This window comes from Neolamprologus brichardi, chromosome 12, assembly GCF_056152115.1.
Source record: "Neolamprologus brichardi isolate AB-2024 chromosome 12, ASM5615211v1, whole genome shotgun sequence".
NCBI classification, from domain to species: domain Eukaryota; kingdom Metazoa; phylum Chordata; class Actinopteri; order Cichliformes; family Cichlidae; genus Neolamprologus; species Neolamprologus brichardi.
The window spans coordinates 7,221,192-7,239,251 of NC_142115.1; the positions used below are offsets into that span (position 1 = coordinate 7,221,192).

The following is an 18,060-nucleotide window of genomic DNA, read 5'->3' on the forward strand; positions in this document are numbered from 1 at the left end:
GGTTGCTGTGTTTGCCAAACGTTTGCATGGAAGACGCCAACTTGTCTGCAAACACTTGCACACTGCTCACTAAGCAGTAGTGAAACATGAAAAGTGTGAGGCAAACCAGAAATGAGGAATGTTCACCTTCAGACTAAAGGTTGTTACTCTGGTTTGCAATGCAAACTACAGGTGACTGCAGAGATCTGCTAGCAACCAAAGCAATCACAATGATGTTTTTGGTGCAGCAGCATTCTGTTTGCAGTCAATTACACCTTTATTTTGGTTTCTCAAAGTTGCCAGTGTGTTGTGGTCTGTAGGCCGTGTGACTGATGCCTCATAAAGCTAACATTAGGTTGATAAACCAGCATCTCAATTATTGTAAAAGTATAACAGGTACTAGCATAATTTAACATTTTGGTTAAAATGCTGTCTAAACCACTAATTAATTTTTTTTTTATGTTTGTATTTCACAAAAATAAAAACTAAATATCTTAACTGATTGGCTAAAAGATTGTTAGCACAAACTTTGGGATTGCTGCTAACTGTGAAATGCAGAGCTGTGCAAGAAAATAAATAAAACATAGATACCTTAATAAAGTTTCGGGAAATAAGAACACATTGATACTAAATATAGACGTGATTTGCTGGAGGTTTTGTGAAAGTGTGTATTCCTCGAGTTGATAACTTTTGATTGGCAGTGTTATAGACATTTCCTCCTTTCATGCATATCTTAAGGTAAAGTGATTTTGTTTAGCTGATCGCTAGTTTAGATGAAATAGTGTAAGAACTGACCAGTTTATCAAGCGTTAATTATTTCATAGTGATAAAACACTCTTTTTTTGTCTTGTGTTGCAAGTCCCTTAGAGCCCAGATTTACTTACTGATGAGCTGAGCTAGAGCCAAGACTGGAAGGAGAGGTTTTAGTCATCAAGATTTCCATCAAAAGAACTTGAAAGTAAAACAAGGTTTCCTTTGATGAACCTGCTGAATGATTATTTAACAGCTGCTTGCAGCATGCTCTCATTTATCTCTGCATCACTGAGGATCTCTCACCTGGTCTTCTTTGAGCAGCACTCACTAGTGTTCCTCCAACATCCCCTCCTTTCCACCTTTTTTCCTTTCTTGTATTAATCAATTTTTGTTAGTTTTTATTTAAGTTCAAGGAAATTCACTGTGAGATTATGGGGGTTTTGCTCCCACTGGTCAATAATTGCACGGTGGTTCTGGAGTTGCTGAGTAAATGGAACAAATAATTGTGACTATGATTTTGCCTTAGTTGAATATTAATACTGGTTAAAACATTAAAGTCTGCATGTCTAAAGTCTGTTCATATTGCCAATATCAGAAACCATTGGGGCTGGTTTGATGTTGCTTTGTTTATTCCCAATAATTTCCAGAGCTAATGGATTAGTTGTACTCTAAAGTAAAGTAGTTGTCTTCATCTAGCCTCTGCTTGGTCTAAACTTTTTGGAGAGGCCAGCCAGTGCTGCTGAATCCCATAAATACACCAGAGCAACCGCTGGATACTGTGCATCTTTAAACTCTAAGCTCAAGAGGCCACCCTCTGGCCTCTTGAGCAACATGCTGAAAATAAACGTGAAGGCATCTCCTCAGGCCAACAGTCAATTAGTAACTGATCTTAAGAGGCCTCACGCTGCTCCTGCTAATGGTTTAAATTTGGACTACGCTTTGACCCCTCTGTTAGTGATTTTTAACTGGTCAGCCTTCTCTGTCTCTTTCTCTCTTTGCAGTTACTCAGCAGTCTGTGACTTTTTGGTAAATAATAACTTGCTGTCGGTAATAAGAGCCCATGAAGCACAGGATGCAGGGTAAGTGGTATTTTGAAAACACATTTCCAGCATTTGATGATATAACATGTTTAATGGGTCACTCTTATTTGCGGCTGCATAGGTATCGGATGTACAGAAAAAGCCAGACCACAGGTTTCCCTTCATTAATCACAATCTTTTCAGCTCCAAATTACCTAGATGTCTACAACAACAAAGGTCTCTGTCTTTTCTTTTTTCTCATACCTCTCTCATTATTGTATTTTTCTTGCATTTACCTGTCGTCAGTCCTTCAATGTCTCCTCCCATCTCCTCCCCTCCTTCTATCCTAGCTGCTGTATTAAAATACGAGAACAACGTGATGAACATCCGACAGTTCAACTGCTCCCCGCACCCTTACTGGTTGCCCAACTTTATGGATGTCTTCACGTGGTCTCTGCCTTTTGTTGGAGAGAAGGGTACGTCTGGTGCCGAGTTTGGAAAAAGTGGATTGGAGGCCGACAACGATTCTTGTATTGAGCTTTCTATGATTCATTTACAGTGACGGAGATGCTGGTGAATGTACTCAACATTTGCTCCGACGATGAGCTCATGTCAGAGGGAGACGACCTTTATGAAGGTTGGTAAAAAAAAATGCATGTCTATTATTACTGAAGAAGCATCCACTCGAAAACGTTCATCTCGAAATGTTTCTGATGAATACTTTACTCATAAATATAACCAATGGACTGGGACCAGTACAAAAATAAAAGAAGAAAAAAAAACACTAAGTTGGGGAGGGTCATTAGTGAGAACTGCCAGTATGTTTTTCCACAGTGGTAATCTCACTAAATTGAGAAGAAGCTGAAATGAAAGCATTGTCATGCAGGCAAACTGTTTATTTAGCAATCTTTGGCAGTCCACCTCTCTTTCTAACACGATACCTCCTGGTCACAATTCTACTAACATCAGTAATACGATCAAAGCTACGACAAGCCGATGTGATGTCTTTTCAGACTTTTTTATACGAGGGCAATCCCAAAAGTCAGGTCTCCTATTGTTTTAGAAATACAAACAACAGTTAATTTTCCATAATATTTACATAATTTTAAAGCTTGAAGACTTATTTTTCTACATAATCGCCATTTTGGTCGATGCATTTTTGTAGATGCTGTGGCAGTTTTACAATGCCCATGTCATACCTGCTCGCCACCGCCACAGAATCGCCTTCAGGACAAATGTTCTTTCAGCTTTGGGAGCAGGTGGTAGTCACTGGGTGCGTAGCCCAGACTGTAGGGCGGGTGGGTGATGAAGTTCCAACCAAAGTTTAGCAGGAGAGCGATAGTTCGACGGTGACGTGTGGATGCGCGGTACCGTGGAGAATGCTTACGCACAGTGCACAACTGTGTTTTGGGACCGAAAGGGGGTATTATTGGTTGACTTTCTGCCTGTTGGGACCACAGTAAATGCTGACAGGTCCTTTGAGTCACAGGAAAAACTCAGAAGGCCATTTCAGAACCGGAGAAGAGGAATGCTGAGGAAGGACGTAAGCATTCGCCACAACACCGCATGTCCACACGTCACCCGTGATGTAAATATTGTGAAAAAATAAACGGTTGTTTGTATTCCAATTTTCAAATTTCAAACAATAGGAGACCTTACTTTTGGGATTGTCCTCCTATTTACCGGTGACCACATACTCATAGTGCTCCTAAAATCAAACACTTTTACTCGGTGATGAACCAGGATAATGTGTCCTGGACACAAACTACTCAGTGGGTTTGAATTTTTCTTAGTTTGGACAAATACATCCAAACAATGACAAGAAAACTTCTCACTTTCTTTCTGTTCTTCACACATTACAGTAACCTGTGAATTTTGATGGATCGTGAGCTGGATGAGCTACTAGTCACATTGTAAATTCTGTTTTTAGTACATTGTTCTCTAGAATTGTGGCAATCAGGAAACAAAGGAAATAATCTTTCTCACTGACACTAATATAATATAATAATGGGGTAAGGGCATAGTTAGGATTATTATCTATGGTGAGTCAGACCTGAGGAGGTTAACACATTTTTAACATGTATCAAAGCTAAACTTAGTTTAAGGCGTGTTTTTGTCTAAAAATCCATAAATATAGGTGGCCTGCTCACCTGTGCACATCTGCTTAGGTTGTAGACTTTATACAGATTCATTTCTGCTTCTTCAGTGAATGACGATTTTAATTTGGCTTTTAAATTGGATGACGTGATAATGAGTCCCGGCACTCACTTAACTGACATGGAATGCTGGGAGGTGATTTATGTGTAGCGCTTAATCATAATTCAGCCTCTGTCACACATGGCTGATGCTGAATAGGGAGTTCTGGTCCCTGAAGTACACGCACTCTGCTCTGAAACGAACGCGTGACCGAAGAGGGCGAAGAATATCACTCCCACGGGATGGAAAGTGCGGTGTGCTTTGTCTTAACTCATACTACGCACTGTCTCCAGGCGGCTCCTCAGCGATGCGCAAGGAGGTTATTCGGAACAAGATTCGTGCTGTGGGAAAAATGGCCCGAGTCTTCGCAGTTCTCAGGTCTGCCTTGACTTTGACATTCTCTTTTATTCCCTTCTTTTTTTCTTTTTTTTAAAAATATAATCCCAGTTGGAAATGCTTGTGTTCATGTATATATGCTAAAGGGATTTCAATGAGCTCAGTGCACTGGGTCATCACAATACCAGAAATAATTTGCAGGGCACCACAGGGCCAGTATGCAGCAGGATTGGTGAAGCTGAGTTTGAAAACACAGCGTTGGCCTGCTGGGAATAATGAGCGGGCACGAGATGAGTCACGATGCACCTAGACTCTGTAATGACATTAGACATTATTCCAGATTAATGGTGCTGCTGCTAGCTCGTCACACTGCTGCGAGTGGACAAGCAGCCTATTTGTCAAACGCCTCTGTATGTCGAATACTGAAAGGGAGAGGGAAAGAAGGCTAATGACACTTTTTAAAGGCACAGATGTCTCCGTAGGATAAGAAAAGGTGAAGTTTGCCTTTGAAGTGTCTCAAAGTTTCTATAGAATAAAAAGCAAAGGACCCATTAAAGGCAACATGTTAACATAAAAGTGTGCTAACACAAATCTGTACACTAAGAACCGAGTCTTAAAAATATTGGTTCAGCTGCTAAAATTGACACAAGTTGTCAGTGACCCAATTACAGAAGCAGGGCACATGCTAGCAGGTTGGCTGGAGACGATTAGTGCAGATAGTCCATCGAACCAAACAAAGACAGGATGAGACGGAGCAGGTGAAACATCCAGTGACCTCATGACCTCGTGGTTTGAAAACCGCCTCTAAACCACAAGGTGTGGGTCGCTGCGCTTGTTGAGACGTAAACTGTGTGTGCTCTTCATGTACCTGTGTGTTGTTTTTGGACTAGGGAGGAAAGTGAGAGTGTGTTAACACTCAAAGGCCTGACCCCAACTGGTACTCTTCCAGTGGGAGTGTTGTCTGGGGGAAAGCAGACCTTACAGAGCGGTAAGTGTTTCTTATACTGTGTAACCTTTCCACTGTGTCCATTTACCACTTAGCTCTAACTAGACAGACTCATTTCTTCACCCTGTGTCACAGAGTCAGTTTTTTTAAGTACACCTGTTTTTCCCCCTGTTTTTGCTTTTATTACACACTTAGATGCTAAGATTTAAGTTTGAAGATTGCCCTTATTTTCTTGTGGCAGTTATTCAGTTATCCTAGCCTGCTTATCCATGCTAATATATACATTATACACTTGCTGGCATGTGAAGCAAGTCAGAAGAATGGTGGTTGAAGTATTACTGTCAGGACTCCTGACTCCGCCCTCTGATACCCTGATGTCTGTGGGTATGTGTAATAATTTTTGCAACTAAATGATATTATTGCTATTTTTTTTCCTGCAGTTGATTTATTCTGTAGCAATGTTGTTTTCATTTCACCTGATTAGTTGGATGACTTTCAGGTCTTTGCTCCTCTGTTATATTGGCTTCAAACTCTGATGCAACATTTTGAGTGTGAAGTCATAAAAACTGACATATTTCAATATGTTTGCTCTAATTATTGTTTTTTTTTTTAAATTGAGTCATCTCTAATGGGCTTAGCTGTAGAGTTAACATTCACAAAAATAAATTAGTTTAGTTGCAACACAACCAAAGGAAAGAAGCCACAGCTTCTGTGTTGGGGGTTTCCTGTTACTGAAGAATAAACCTGGTAATTTCCTTCTGTTTGGGTTGCAAAAGAGGCAATGTGGAAAATACGGACATATCTGTGCATCTCAGTGACGCTGAAGAGACAAGTGTTCAGATACATTATGATACAGCACTATACATGCAAACATATGTCACAACATGTCCTAATATAAATGCCCAAAGAAGTACCCGGTGACATTTTAAAACTGCCAGGCCATTCCATCTCAAATCAAACAATTTTAAGAACATTTTCTCCAATATCCATAAAAATGTCATGTTTAGGGACGATAAATCACAACTTGTCTGAGTTAAAATAGGACGTAAAAGAAAATTAAAGACTTTGAAAGTCCCATATTTGAGCACACACTAACCCCCCAAAAACTTACACATTGCAAATAGAAACTTTCATGCAGGATTGAGCAAGTACAACACGTTGTATCATTAAAAATATCAGTAGATAGCTTCTAGATGGTCTTCTAATTATAACTGAGAAAATAAATTTGTTAAATTACAGATTTTTGAGACCTTCTGTCCTGGATGTGTTTTATAATTCGGTAAAATTAACGGCCAACGATGATTTGAGATGGGATGACGCTGCTATGTGGGAGACTTTTTCTAGAACAACTTCAGTATGTTATAAAAGAAGCATCCAAGGATTGTTTTCAGCTTTATTAATCCCAAGATTGGTGATATTGATGATATTATTATTATCAGCTACACTGATAGCAGCCAAGCTCCACTGAATGTCTGTCTGTGAATATCTGATACAGCAGCTTCACCATTCAGTTATAGTCTCTTTGAAGGGTTCGAGATCAATGGTGGTATTCCCGCCACAGGAAGCAGTGTCAGGACTTTGACTGCCCCCCGCCTCCGTGCGGCAAAAAGCTTTGGGGCTGAGCCGTGGGCCGGCTGGTCGAGGAGGTCAGCCTGTCACCTGGAAGTGGCTGCTGACCCTTTGATCTAAAGGTCAGCACCAGGCCTCACCTGCCACAGGACGTGCTGGGAGCCATGCTCTGCCATGCTGGAGGCTCACAGAAGTTGCAGAGCAATCAAAGGGAAAACCACATGTTGTGACCTTTCTGAGAATGTCATTGTCCATGTCTGTTCCCCCAATCACAGCTTTCAGATCAGCTAGGCTAGTTCAAACAAGGGGAGCAGGGGGCTGCGTGTATTTTTATCCAGTCCTCCTTGATTCTCCGATTCTTGTTTGTTTCAATCTTGATGATAATATACCTGTGCATTTTATGAACACATAACATCATTGCTGCACTAATTAAATCCAGTTTGCATCAAATATTCGTCGTGTTTCCAAAAGCTGTAAAAATTATTTTAGTTCACTTTGAAATGAAGCTGATTGTACATGCGTAAATGAGTGTGTGTCTAAAGGGAACATCTGACTGCACGTGTGTTGAGCTGGACTGCCTGGTCATGGTTGTGCATCTCGCCCCCATCTTAGACTCTTAGTGTTTAACCAAATCCCCCCTGGCTCTCCACACCTAAGTCCTCGTGACCCTTTAACACCAACACTGGCTTAAAACTCCAACAGACTTCTTCACTCTGACCTTTCCACCCGATCGCCTAAGTGTTTCGGTGACGCTTCACAGCTGCTATGAATTTTTGCCTCCCTTTGAATGAGCCATGGGTGTTGGCCTATATTCTGCCATCTGTTTCTCAAGATTATCCCACAGGGGTGTTCAGATTTATTTTTTAGTTGTATTTTATTTATTTTTTTAAACACTGTTGTATTTGCTGTCTCTGGCTACTTTGATGACTTCCTTTTTCCCCCTCCTTCCTCAACTCCCATAAACATAGCTACCATTGAGGCAGCTAAAGCAAAAGGTATGCATTGGCTGTTTGGCTCAAATCCCCCTGTCTGTGTTTTGTGTGTGTTGTTCACCCTTTAACACAGACCCACTCCTCAAATATGCCCCTTTCTGTAGTGTCCCTAATGTTTATTTCTATTGATTATCCTGTTATAGTGAATCCCGTTATTGCTGGTTGCTCTTGCATCATCAGAATCTGTTGATAACACTGGTTCTGTCATTGTAAATAGAATGAGGTGGAAACAGCAACAGAACATGAATTGAAACAAAATGCTTGAATGAGAATGAAGTGAACATAAGTAATCGCCTTTTTGTAATTGCTGTGCTCTCTTTGTAAATACAGAAATCTTTTTTCTAAAAAATTTTAATACAGGCAAAAAGCAAATTTGCACAGGCACTAATTAAGACTTAGACTGTGTTGCTCAAAGGAGATTCAAAAAGTGTCAACTACCACTGTATAGTTTAAAGCTTTGGAGGATTCAGGTCAGCATTAGCTAAATCAGGCTCGTCTCTGTATGTCTGAAAAATAAAGACTGTTATAAAGAGGTTATATATTTTGTTTTGTCGATCAGGTTTAGGACATGATTTGTCCTTTGTTGATAAGAAGTCCCTGGCTGTGGTCACATAAGCTTTTCTTGCCAAGTGTGGCTCCCCACACAGAGAAAAGCCTGCTAAGACCTGGTTAAGATAAGACCGGGGACATCCCTGCCTGGGATATTTTCAGAATCTAATCCCGTTGCTCCGTTGGGCTGTTGCTACACCGCTCGTCTCTTCTGGTCGACAGTGATGGTTGAGCATCAACAGGTCTCAGTTATCTCATCAAATCCATAAAATATTCTTTTGCAGAAGACATTAACAGTTAACCTTGTAGATGAGGTAAAGCAGGAGCGTTACTTACAAATTATTACTTACAAATAGTCATCAACCTTTTATGTCTTGTTTATCAAACAGATGAGCTCAAATAGCACAGTTATGTTTCAGATGTATTCATTTCAATAGATTTTTTTTTTAAGTAAACATTTTAGGCCATGAAAGCGTACGTTAGACTGTTACCACTCAGCTACATTTACCATCAGTCTACAAATTTTAGTATCTGTTCATTCACACCTTTAGATAAATATTTCAGGAATGCATCCTGTACTTTTGGGAAATATTCTAATTAATTATTTTGTGTAACTGTTATTTACCTCTGTAAATATGTCAGCTACTTGTCCTTTGCTTTTAGCTTATTATTTTGATATTTATTCATAGCTATAATAGAAACAATATCATTTTACAATTTTTATCAGTCTAAGATTACTTATCTATTAATTTCAACCACATTTCCTGTATTTTAAGCTGCTTTTTGACTAAATTAAAATATAAATTAATCTATATTTAATTAATTAATATGTTAATTATTTTACATATTGACTGTTTTAATTTTAGACAATTAATTTAACTACATGGTGTTTGCGTTCGCCTAATCATTTCACTTATGTAACTATTACCAACTTTACTAACACATAACCATTCATTTCAGATAATTATCGCCCTATGTAACCTGTATTTTTTGCAAATTTTTTAAATTATGCATCAATTACTTTTAGCTAATTAAGCGATGTATGTTCTTCTGAGCTGTTTTATCAACAGTTAGCTTACTACATCGGTGCACAAATGTATTTTATCAGATCATTTTGAGTGTTAACTGTTTTATCACTGGGATAAGATTATTTTGGACATTGTTTATCACAAGGAGTATGTCATTGTACCATATTCATTATATCAAATCAAAAATGTTTTGATTTGTCTTTTTATACAACCGTGTGACCGATGCTGGTCCAAGTACCGCTGGTTGGAAATCGCAAAACTCAAAGTTGATAAATTCAATTATTTTATTCAAGGAACTTTTTTTTTTTTTAAATCACAGACATCTGATTGTGCAAGAGTGGCCTTGAGGGTTTTTTTGTTTGGTTTGGTTTTTTTTATATATAATTCCCATATAAAGTGTTAACCACTGAGTTTTTACTCTCTGTTTACGTTGATAAAATGAGTGAAATATATGAACTGTCTCTTACAAGTTTGCTTTTCTATTTGCACTTGTTTTCTTTCTGGTCTCCTTGGCCGTTTCGGGACATTAACGTAAGTCCTATAACGTGTGAGGTGTTTAATTGGTGTAGTTTGTCCCACTGGTGCTTGAACGTTAGGAGTCATTATTTAGTTGTGCATGTGTTGTATTTACAGATCATCCGTTCTGTGATTAGCAAATACTGTGTTTATTGCTCATCAAATGAAATCCCACAAGGAATGCATTTTGATTGAGGGTGGCAAAGAAAATAAAAAGGGAAAAGCTAAAAATGGCGGTTTACAGCGAATACTTGCTGTGACGCACTGCTATTACTAAGCTGTTTCTACCTTCTTTTAATTTTCTCTTTGGTCTCTTTTCTGCTTTTTAGCAATTCAAGGCTTCTCTCCCTCGAGGAAAATTCGCAACTTCGAGGAGGCGCGTGGCCTAGACAGGATAAACGAGAGGATGCCTCCGCGCAAAGATGGCCAGCAGCCAGATGGAACCACAATCAACACCAACACCCCCAACAAGAACGGCACTGATGGATAGGCAACTGAAAAACTACCCTGCCATCTTTACACAACCCACACCACCTGAGTCATAGCCCCAACTGCTCTCTCTCACTGTCTCTCTCTCGCTGTCTTCATCTGTCTCCTCTGCTGATGCTGCCTGTCCATCATCTGCTCGCCCACAGCCAGGCAGTGAATGGAAGCAGACACATCAGTGGATAAAAACAAACGGAGCCGCAGTGCTGGGAAAGCACTACCCAGCTGCTCAAGAAAAGACAAACATTTGACTCTTTTATTTATTAAAGATAAAACCTATTAGATATATTGTGTTATAGCAAGAAATTACTGAATGAAGACATTTTACAGTCGAAATGTATTCTGTCCACTGAAGGCTATACATGTCGAAACAATTAAAAAAAACCAAACCAAAACAAAAAACAGGATTTTATAAATTGAAGTTGGTACCAGTAGATGAAGATGAGTTTTTAGTCATGTTAAGTTTGTTTTTTGAACTGTTGTTCTTCGTGTGTTTGATAAGGGAAAGTACAAATACTGTAGCCTCGTCTGGGTCTTGCGAGATTCTTCCCGAGACATTTTGGACACTTGAGGTTCTACATACAGTATGCCTATATGTATATCAGTCAAAAGATAAATTGCATATGTATTTAAAAAAAATATGATGGGAAAAAATATTAAATTCTATCTTATCTAATATTAATAATTTTAAAAAAAAGTAAAAATTTCTATGTGAAGACTTGTGTCTTTAAGACTTTGTCTTATTTATACATTTTGAAGCCCTAAAGGTGGTTGTTTTTGTAAAGTATTTTGTTCACTTCCAGAGGAAACGGTTTCCTGTATTATGGTTTGTAAATGACACGGTTAAAGTGAAGGCTTAACTCTTTATGTGCAATGATAGTTTGTATTTCTGGCTGTCTTGTGCTGGTTACGACTTGTGTTCACTTGATGGCAGCTAGGAAGTTCTTGCTGCCCTTAACCCCCGACCCCCCTCAAAAAAAGAAAAGTACAAAGCATATCTTATTCTACACAGCAACCAGACCCATTAATACTCCTCTCTGGGTTTGAGCTCCGCACATCAAGATTACACTAAAAGGACCAGATTTCTCTCCGGTTATTGGCCAGAAGAGGACCTGCGTGTCGTACTCTCCTCAAAGCAGACTGATGTTCATTATTACATAGGAAACTTCAGTGTATTTAACTGAAATATGGCAGTTTGATGTGATCTTTTATTGTAAAACACTAAAAAAAAGGGGGGGGGGCATGCTTTTGGGGGCTTACCTTTGTTTCTCAGTCTGTATTAGTGTCTCCATCTACTGTTGATTAGGCAGTATTCTTTTAAATTGTGATAACCGTGCATATCGAATAAGGGAAACATTTGATTTGCAGTGAAGCAACAGCACTTTGACGTTGCCGTACTTAAATACGATGGACTGAGTCATTCCCCCCAGCAGGGACAGCTGTCTGTCAAGGCCTAACAGTACTGTAATCATCTCAAGCTTGGCTGACTCACATACCCAGTATCTTATTTTTACAACCTATGGTCACACAAAGGTGGTGAACCATTAACACCTGCTGAGATTGCTGCTTTTGCTCTCGCTCTCCCCCCCCCCCCCCCCCCCCCCCCCCCCCCTCTGAAGTGTTCAGCAATCCAGATCCGCTCTGGTCTGAACATCTCCACTCCTCACCGGCACTGCCAACCCTTTAAGACCTGCTTTTTCTAGGACACACTGATCTGACTCTACTGGTGCTTCGACACACCTGACTGTAATTCAGTTGTCTTTCTGTCACTCATGGAACGGGGACATAAGCTTTAAGATTTGCTATTCTGTCGCAAGTTTAACCACCCCACACACCGCTTTTTGCTTTTATTTTTTTGGAAAGAAAAAAAAAAAAGCACGAGCCATTTGCGTTCATGTGCCATGCCACCTTGGCCACACATGTCAAACTCTGATCTGTGTGAGTGTGCTTGTGTGGATGGTGAACAGAGTCCAGCCAGGAGGCTTTTGAGTCTCACGTGATTAAAGATGACGTTTCTTTATATCCTTAAATTTTCCAAAATATTGTTGTTTGCCATTATGTTCTGTAGTTTCTGGGAAGGCTTCCGAAAGTGTTTGTTTTTTTGTTTTGTTTTATTGGTTTACATTCAGAACTGTGATGTTGACATTTATTTTAAAGGTAAGGCTTTATTGGGTGAGGCATACAGTATACTGACCTCCTGTTAGGTCCTATACATATCTTGCAGAATGTTTAAACAAATGTTGTTCATCATATCAGATCTTATAATAGCTGTAAAAACAGGGGGGATTAAAAAAGCTGTACCGTATTTGTCATGCGAGGCCATGAAATCTTTTATGTAGATGTATCACTTGGAAAAAAATAAAATGAAAATCAAATACAGTGATTTATGTGACTTCTCTGTTGTATTGAAAAAACAATTTTTTAAAAAGCTCAAACATTCATTCTGAATCACCAACATGTTCTCACTCCTAAAGCATATACTGATCAGCAACAAGAAATACTGCTCGTGCCTGATATTGTGTTGAATGAAAGTAACTGTTGTCTAGAGCATTTCCACAGATGAGGTGAACAGCACCGGTTAGCACTGTCACATTATAGCTAAAAGGTTGGTGGTCTGAATCTGCTGGGGTCCTTTTAAGCCTCTGCAGGTTCAATTCACTTCAGTTTTATTTATACAGCACCAAACACAACAACAGTCCCCTCAAGTCGCTTTATATTGTAAGGTAGACCCTACAATAACACATACAGAGGAAAAATCCAATAATCATATGACCCTCTATGAGCAAGCACTTTGGCGACAGTGGGAAGGAAAAACTCTCTTTTAACAGGAAGAAACCTCCGGCAGAACCAGGCTCAGGGAGGGGCGGCCATCTGCTGCGACCGGTTGGGGTGAGAGAAGGAAGACAGGATAAAGACATGCTGTGGAAGAGAGACAGAGATTAATAACAAATATGATTCAGTGCAGAGTCTATTAACACATAGTGAGTGAGAAAGGTAACTGAAGAACAAAAACTCAATGCATCATGGGAATTCCCAGCAGTCTACAGCTATTGCAGCAAAACTAAGGGAGGATTCAGGGTCACGTGATCCAGCCCTAACTATATGCTTTAGCAAAAAGGAAAGTTTTAAGCCTAATCTTCGTGTCTGTCTCCTGACATTTTCAAGTGCATTTCATTACAAAGACTCACACTCTTTCTGTTTCTCTCTCTCACACATACACACCACAATAAGATATGATTTTTGTATCTGTTTATTTTTGAATTTGTGTGCTCTAGGTGTTGTATACATCCATACATTACAAATTTTTATTTGTACTCTGTCCTTTAATTATACCCCCCCCCCCCCCCCCGACACACACACACACACACACACACACCACATACCACATGTAATGTAAAAGCTTTAAATAGCATGAATAGAATAAACAAATATTTGTTTATACATAAACAAAACAAGAACAGAGAGAATTTATAGAGCTGATCTTTAAAAGCAAGATGTTTTTGGAACAGCAAAAGCTGTGGAAAAAAATCCAGTAAAGACCCAAAACATGCATCTGGCCCTTCGGTTGAACCACCTACTGTTCAGGGAAGCCTCATCAGAAATGGTCTCAGTGAAAGGGTGGCTTTCCAGAAGACATTCTTAAGGAAGGAAAGAACCGAAAAACAAAACAGAGAGGTACCTGGATAGAGAAATACACATCAAAAAAATCATCAGTCATGGATTGGCATTCCCTGGAGCCTCAACCTTACTGAGGCAGTGTGGGATCATCTTGACAGAGAGTAGAATAAAAGTCAGCCACCATCCAAAGACGATCTTTAACGTCCTTCAAGAACCCTGGAGAACTATTCCTGAAGACTACTTAAAGAAATTACAAATAAGAAGATGGTTGGGCAGATGGGATCACCACAATTTGTTTTAGTGGTTTGCAGCTCATCGCCTCTGTATTCTGCGAGCATTCTGTATAACCTGCTGCTGTGCTCTGAATTGCTCATGTAGCCCTCACAGATCAGCTCATCTTTTCTGTTTTCAACACATCATCTTTAAGAACTGACCATTCATTTGCTGTCTGATGTGTATATCTCACCCCTTAACAACTGAAAACTTGCTTGTGATACCTGTTTAACATTGTGTACAAACCTGGTGGTCCTGCTCCTAATAAAGCATCAATAAGACGCTCACTTGGCAAAAAGAAAAGTACCGAATTGTGCTGCTGGCCATTCTTTACTCAGTCTGATTTTGTAAATAACATAGATAAAAATGTAAATTGTGTAAATGTTTATTAACATGATACACATATCTTAATATATAAATATATATTCTGTTAACACTGCACTCGAATGCACCACACGGCATCAAACTCAGACAGTCACATCAATAAAAACAGTTTGAAATATTTATATGATTCTGAGAAAGAACTGCCTCCAGATTGTAAAAGCAGACTTCATTTGGTCATGCACAGTCATACTCTGCCTTTACCTGGACAAAATAAAAATCATGAGTCACATTCAGGGGTTGTGCTTATTTCTAACAAAGCAGACCAAACCGTGCCTTAGAATGCAAAAAGAGAGTCCCTGTGATGAAGCCATCAGTGGACGGCAGGCCAGTAACAATCAGAGCCCATTTTGTCCCTCCTGCAACCAGTTAGATGCTTCAACACTGCATAAAAACAAACCACAGAAGAAACTGGTGACAGCAGCCTCTTACTGACGACTATAAGAGCTGTTAGGATTGGGCTCTGTGTCAGATATCAGACCCCTGGTGGAAGTACAGACAGAAGAAGAGCACAGAATCACCATACACTTAATAACTCAGTTTTGATTTTTAAAAACTCTAAATACTGACATTGCTCATTGCATGTCAGTAATCAATGAGCTTTGATCAGTGATTGCTGATCAGTGGTCATGAGAATTTGCATATTAATGATTATAAAAACTGACCTCACAGCCCATTGTTCCTTCAGTGGGCTGGTTTCAGTCATTGTGCAAATGTACTGCTTGTAAGGTTGGGGAAGCCTGCAGTCAGCTGAGACTGAAGAAGCCCCTTAGACGAGTGATGAAACGTTTCCCCCTCTGAAAACGCTACGTCCAGAAGAACAGAATCAACAGCAGTGTTGTGTTTAAAGCTTGCTGGGCTGTTTTTGAAAGGTAGCTAAGTGGTGATAAAAACTACTGTTGCGTTGAAGATGATGGCTTGCAGTTCAATTCAGTTTATGTGATGACAGTTCACAACAACTGTAGCCTCACAGTTGTATTGCATTGTTTTGTAATGGTGAAAAGAGCTTCTGCAAACCCCAATTCACTACAACCACCTTCCTTTTAACAGTTGTTAAATATTTATTCTCCCCCGTAGAAGTTTGTAAAGAACTGTAAAATATACAATCTTAGATAATATCTTAAATAAGATAAGATATATCTTGTCTAATCTTATTTAAGGTTGTTCCACTCATTAAAAAATATAGACTAAAAGCTGGACAGAAAATGTGTTATGCTTCACTTTAAAGCCATTTCACAAAGTCTGTAGACTCACTGTGGTGATCACTGTGCACAGTGAAGCTCAAGAGTCTAAATGAAAGCACAGTTTTGAAAGGATGAGGGCTTTCAAAATGAAATATGGCAGTGTGGGTTCAAATATTTATATCTCAAGTAGCCACTAGATGGCTGTAGTTGAGCAAGCACAAATCTTTAAACTGAAGGTCATTATTTACAGTTTTCCAAACTACCATAGGCTGCAAAATGCTCATAATCGCAGTTAAAAAATAAAATAAATAAAATGAACAGATCAATAAATTAAATGTCAAGAAAACATTAAAATGGGAAAATGTAGGCCATAGCTTGTTAATTTAAACATATTCCAATATTCGTTATGTCACTGTATCTTGTGACTGCTATCACTGCTGGGTGTCACCACTTACAGTCCAGTTTCTTGGCACTGTCCCGTGGATGATGGAGTATTTGCATTTTGTTCTTCTTTTTTCTCATTGCAGTGAGTTTCTCATACCCAGCAAGCAAGTGGAGGACAAGGAGCACGGTCCTCCACTCGCTTTCTTCTGTCTCTTGCAGGTTGTTGGTATTTTTTCATAACAATTTTCATGTCCAAATGTGATTTTTCCCTCACACTTTAGAAAGCTGTGCCTACCCGGCCAGTTTCTCTAGTTCAGCTGGAGGTCAGTATATATCCTTGTACACAGATATGGGGAAAGGCAGTATACTGATGGCATACATAATAGCCCAGTGCACACATTTAATAAATTTGACTGTAATGTTGCATGTGCGCCTTGCACAGGATAAAAGACGTGGATGTTAGAAAATCAAGGCTTCCATGTTTCCCAGGATCACTTCATGCAGACTAAAGAGCTCAGGAATCATCCGCCAGCCTTCTGATTGGTAGACAAGGTGCTCTTCAAAAAAAAGTCAAAGTGACCTGAATACGCAGTTGAGAAACACCTCAGTAAAGGTCCTCAGAGCTTTGTAAGCATCAGCTTAGATGACACTGCCCTTCTTAGATGATACTTACCCACAAATAGCAAAAACACTGTGCTGACAAAGTTAAAATGAAGTTGAAACGAATAGACTATAGAAAAAAAACTAATTTTACCTACTTATCAGAAACAAGGAACAACGCATGTTATTTCTGTTGCTGAACAATAGAAATAATACATATACAGCACAGTGGCTCAGGCAGGTACCTCTGTGCAGATATTACAGCAGTTAACCAGGTTAGACCAGTTACCCTGTTACGCCATCATGTTAGTATCAAGTTCCATTGATCCTCCCACACCCTGAAAAAACAGAAAAAAAATTGCACAACACATTTTTAAGAAACAAACAAAACAAAAAAGCTGAATGTAGCAAATGTGATACAAATTAACTCATATAGGCAAATTAAAAATGAATTAATGCAAAGTTGTTTTTAAATGGCTTAATATACACACAAAGGAAATGAAATATTCTGACAATTACTTCATAGTTTAGGCCTTAAAGATTAAATGTAATTTTTCAGATGCTACTTTTGCTGCTTTGAGGCTGAATCAGTCTCACAAACCATCAGCTATCATCTGAGGACTTATTCTATGTGGGCAACAGGTGATGTTTTGGTGCTTCTGATGTATTCACCCGGTGCCTACTGGTGGTGGCCAGTGTCGCCTCTGTCAGTGCGCCCCAGGGTGGCTGTGGCTACAATGTAGCTTGCCATCACCAGTGTGTGAATGTGTGTGTGAATGGGTGGATGACTGGACGTGTAAAGCGCTTTGGGGTCCTTAGGGACTGAGTAAAGCGCTATACAAATACAGGCCATTTACCATTTACCATATTCAGTTTTATTTATATAATGACATCAGCAGTTTCCTCAAGATGCTTTATAATGTAACCCCCACCCCCCACCCCCCAATAATACAGAAAAAACCCCAACAGTCAGACGACCACCTAATAGGGAAGGAAAAACTCCCTTTTAACAGGAAGAAGCCCCCAGCAGAACCAGGCTCAGGGAGGGACAGCCATCTGCTGTGATGCATTGGGAGTAAAGGGAAGAAAACGTAGTTCGCAAACATCCTGATAAAACATATCTGGGCTGCATCTTTGCTCCAAACAGACTTCTTCTTACTTATATAAAGCTCCAGTTTGAATTCAAGGGGTTTAAAAAAAGCTTTGCACTAAACTGTTTAAGAATTAAAGCTCGTTTCATTCACTTTCCCA

The 18,060-nt window shown here is 39.4% G+C and overlaps 1 protein-coding gene across 2 annotated transcripts in view; it reads left to right on the forward strand.

Moving 5' to 3' along the window:
- Window positions 1–11,970, forward strand: part of ppp3cca (protein phosphatase 3, catalytic subunit, gamma isozyme, a) — a 36,098-nt gene extending 24,128 nt beyond the window's left edge. Inside the window, exons 7-14 of one of the 2 annotated variants that reach the window (XM_006797534.3) lie at window positions 1,734–1,811; window positions 1,894–1,988; window positions 2,102–2,227; window positions 2,311–2,388; window positions 4,241–4,325; window positions 5,174–5,271; window positions 7,767–7,793; window positions 10,222–11,970. In XM_006797534.3, the coding sequence (XP_006797597.1) occupies window positions 1,734–1,811; window positions 1,894–1,988; window positions 2,102–2,227; window positions 2,311–2,388; window positions 4,241–4,325; window positions 5,174–5,271; window positions 7,767–7,793; window positions 10,222–10,373 (739 nt within the window). In that variant the 3' untranslated portion in view covers window positions 10,374–11,970. Of the gene's footprint in view, window positions 1–1,733; window positions 1,812–1,893; window positions 1,989–2,101; window positions 2,228–2,310; window positions 2,389–4,240; window positions 4,326–5,173; window positions 5,272–7,766; window positions 7,794–10,212 lie in introns of both variants that reach the window. The other variant, XM_006797535.3, reaches the window with a different exon arrangement.
- The last annotated feature ends 6,090 nt before the right edge of the window (window positions 11,971–18,060 follow it).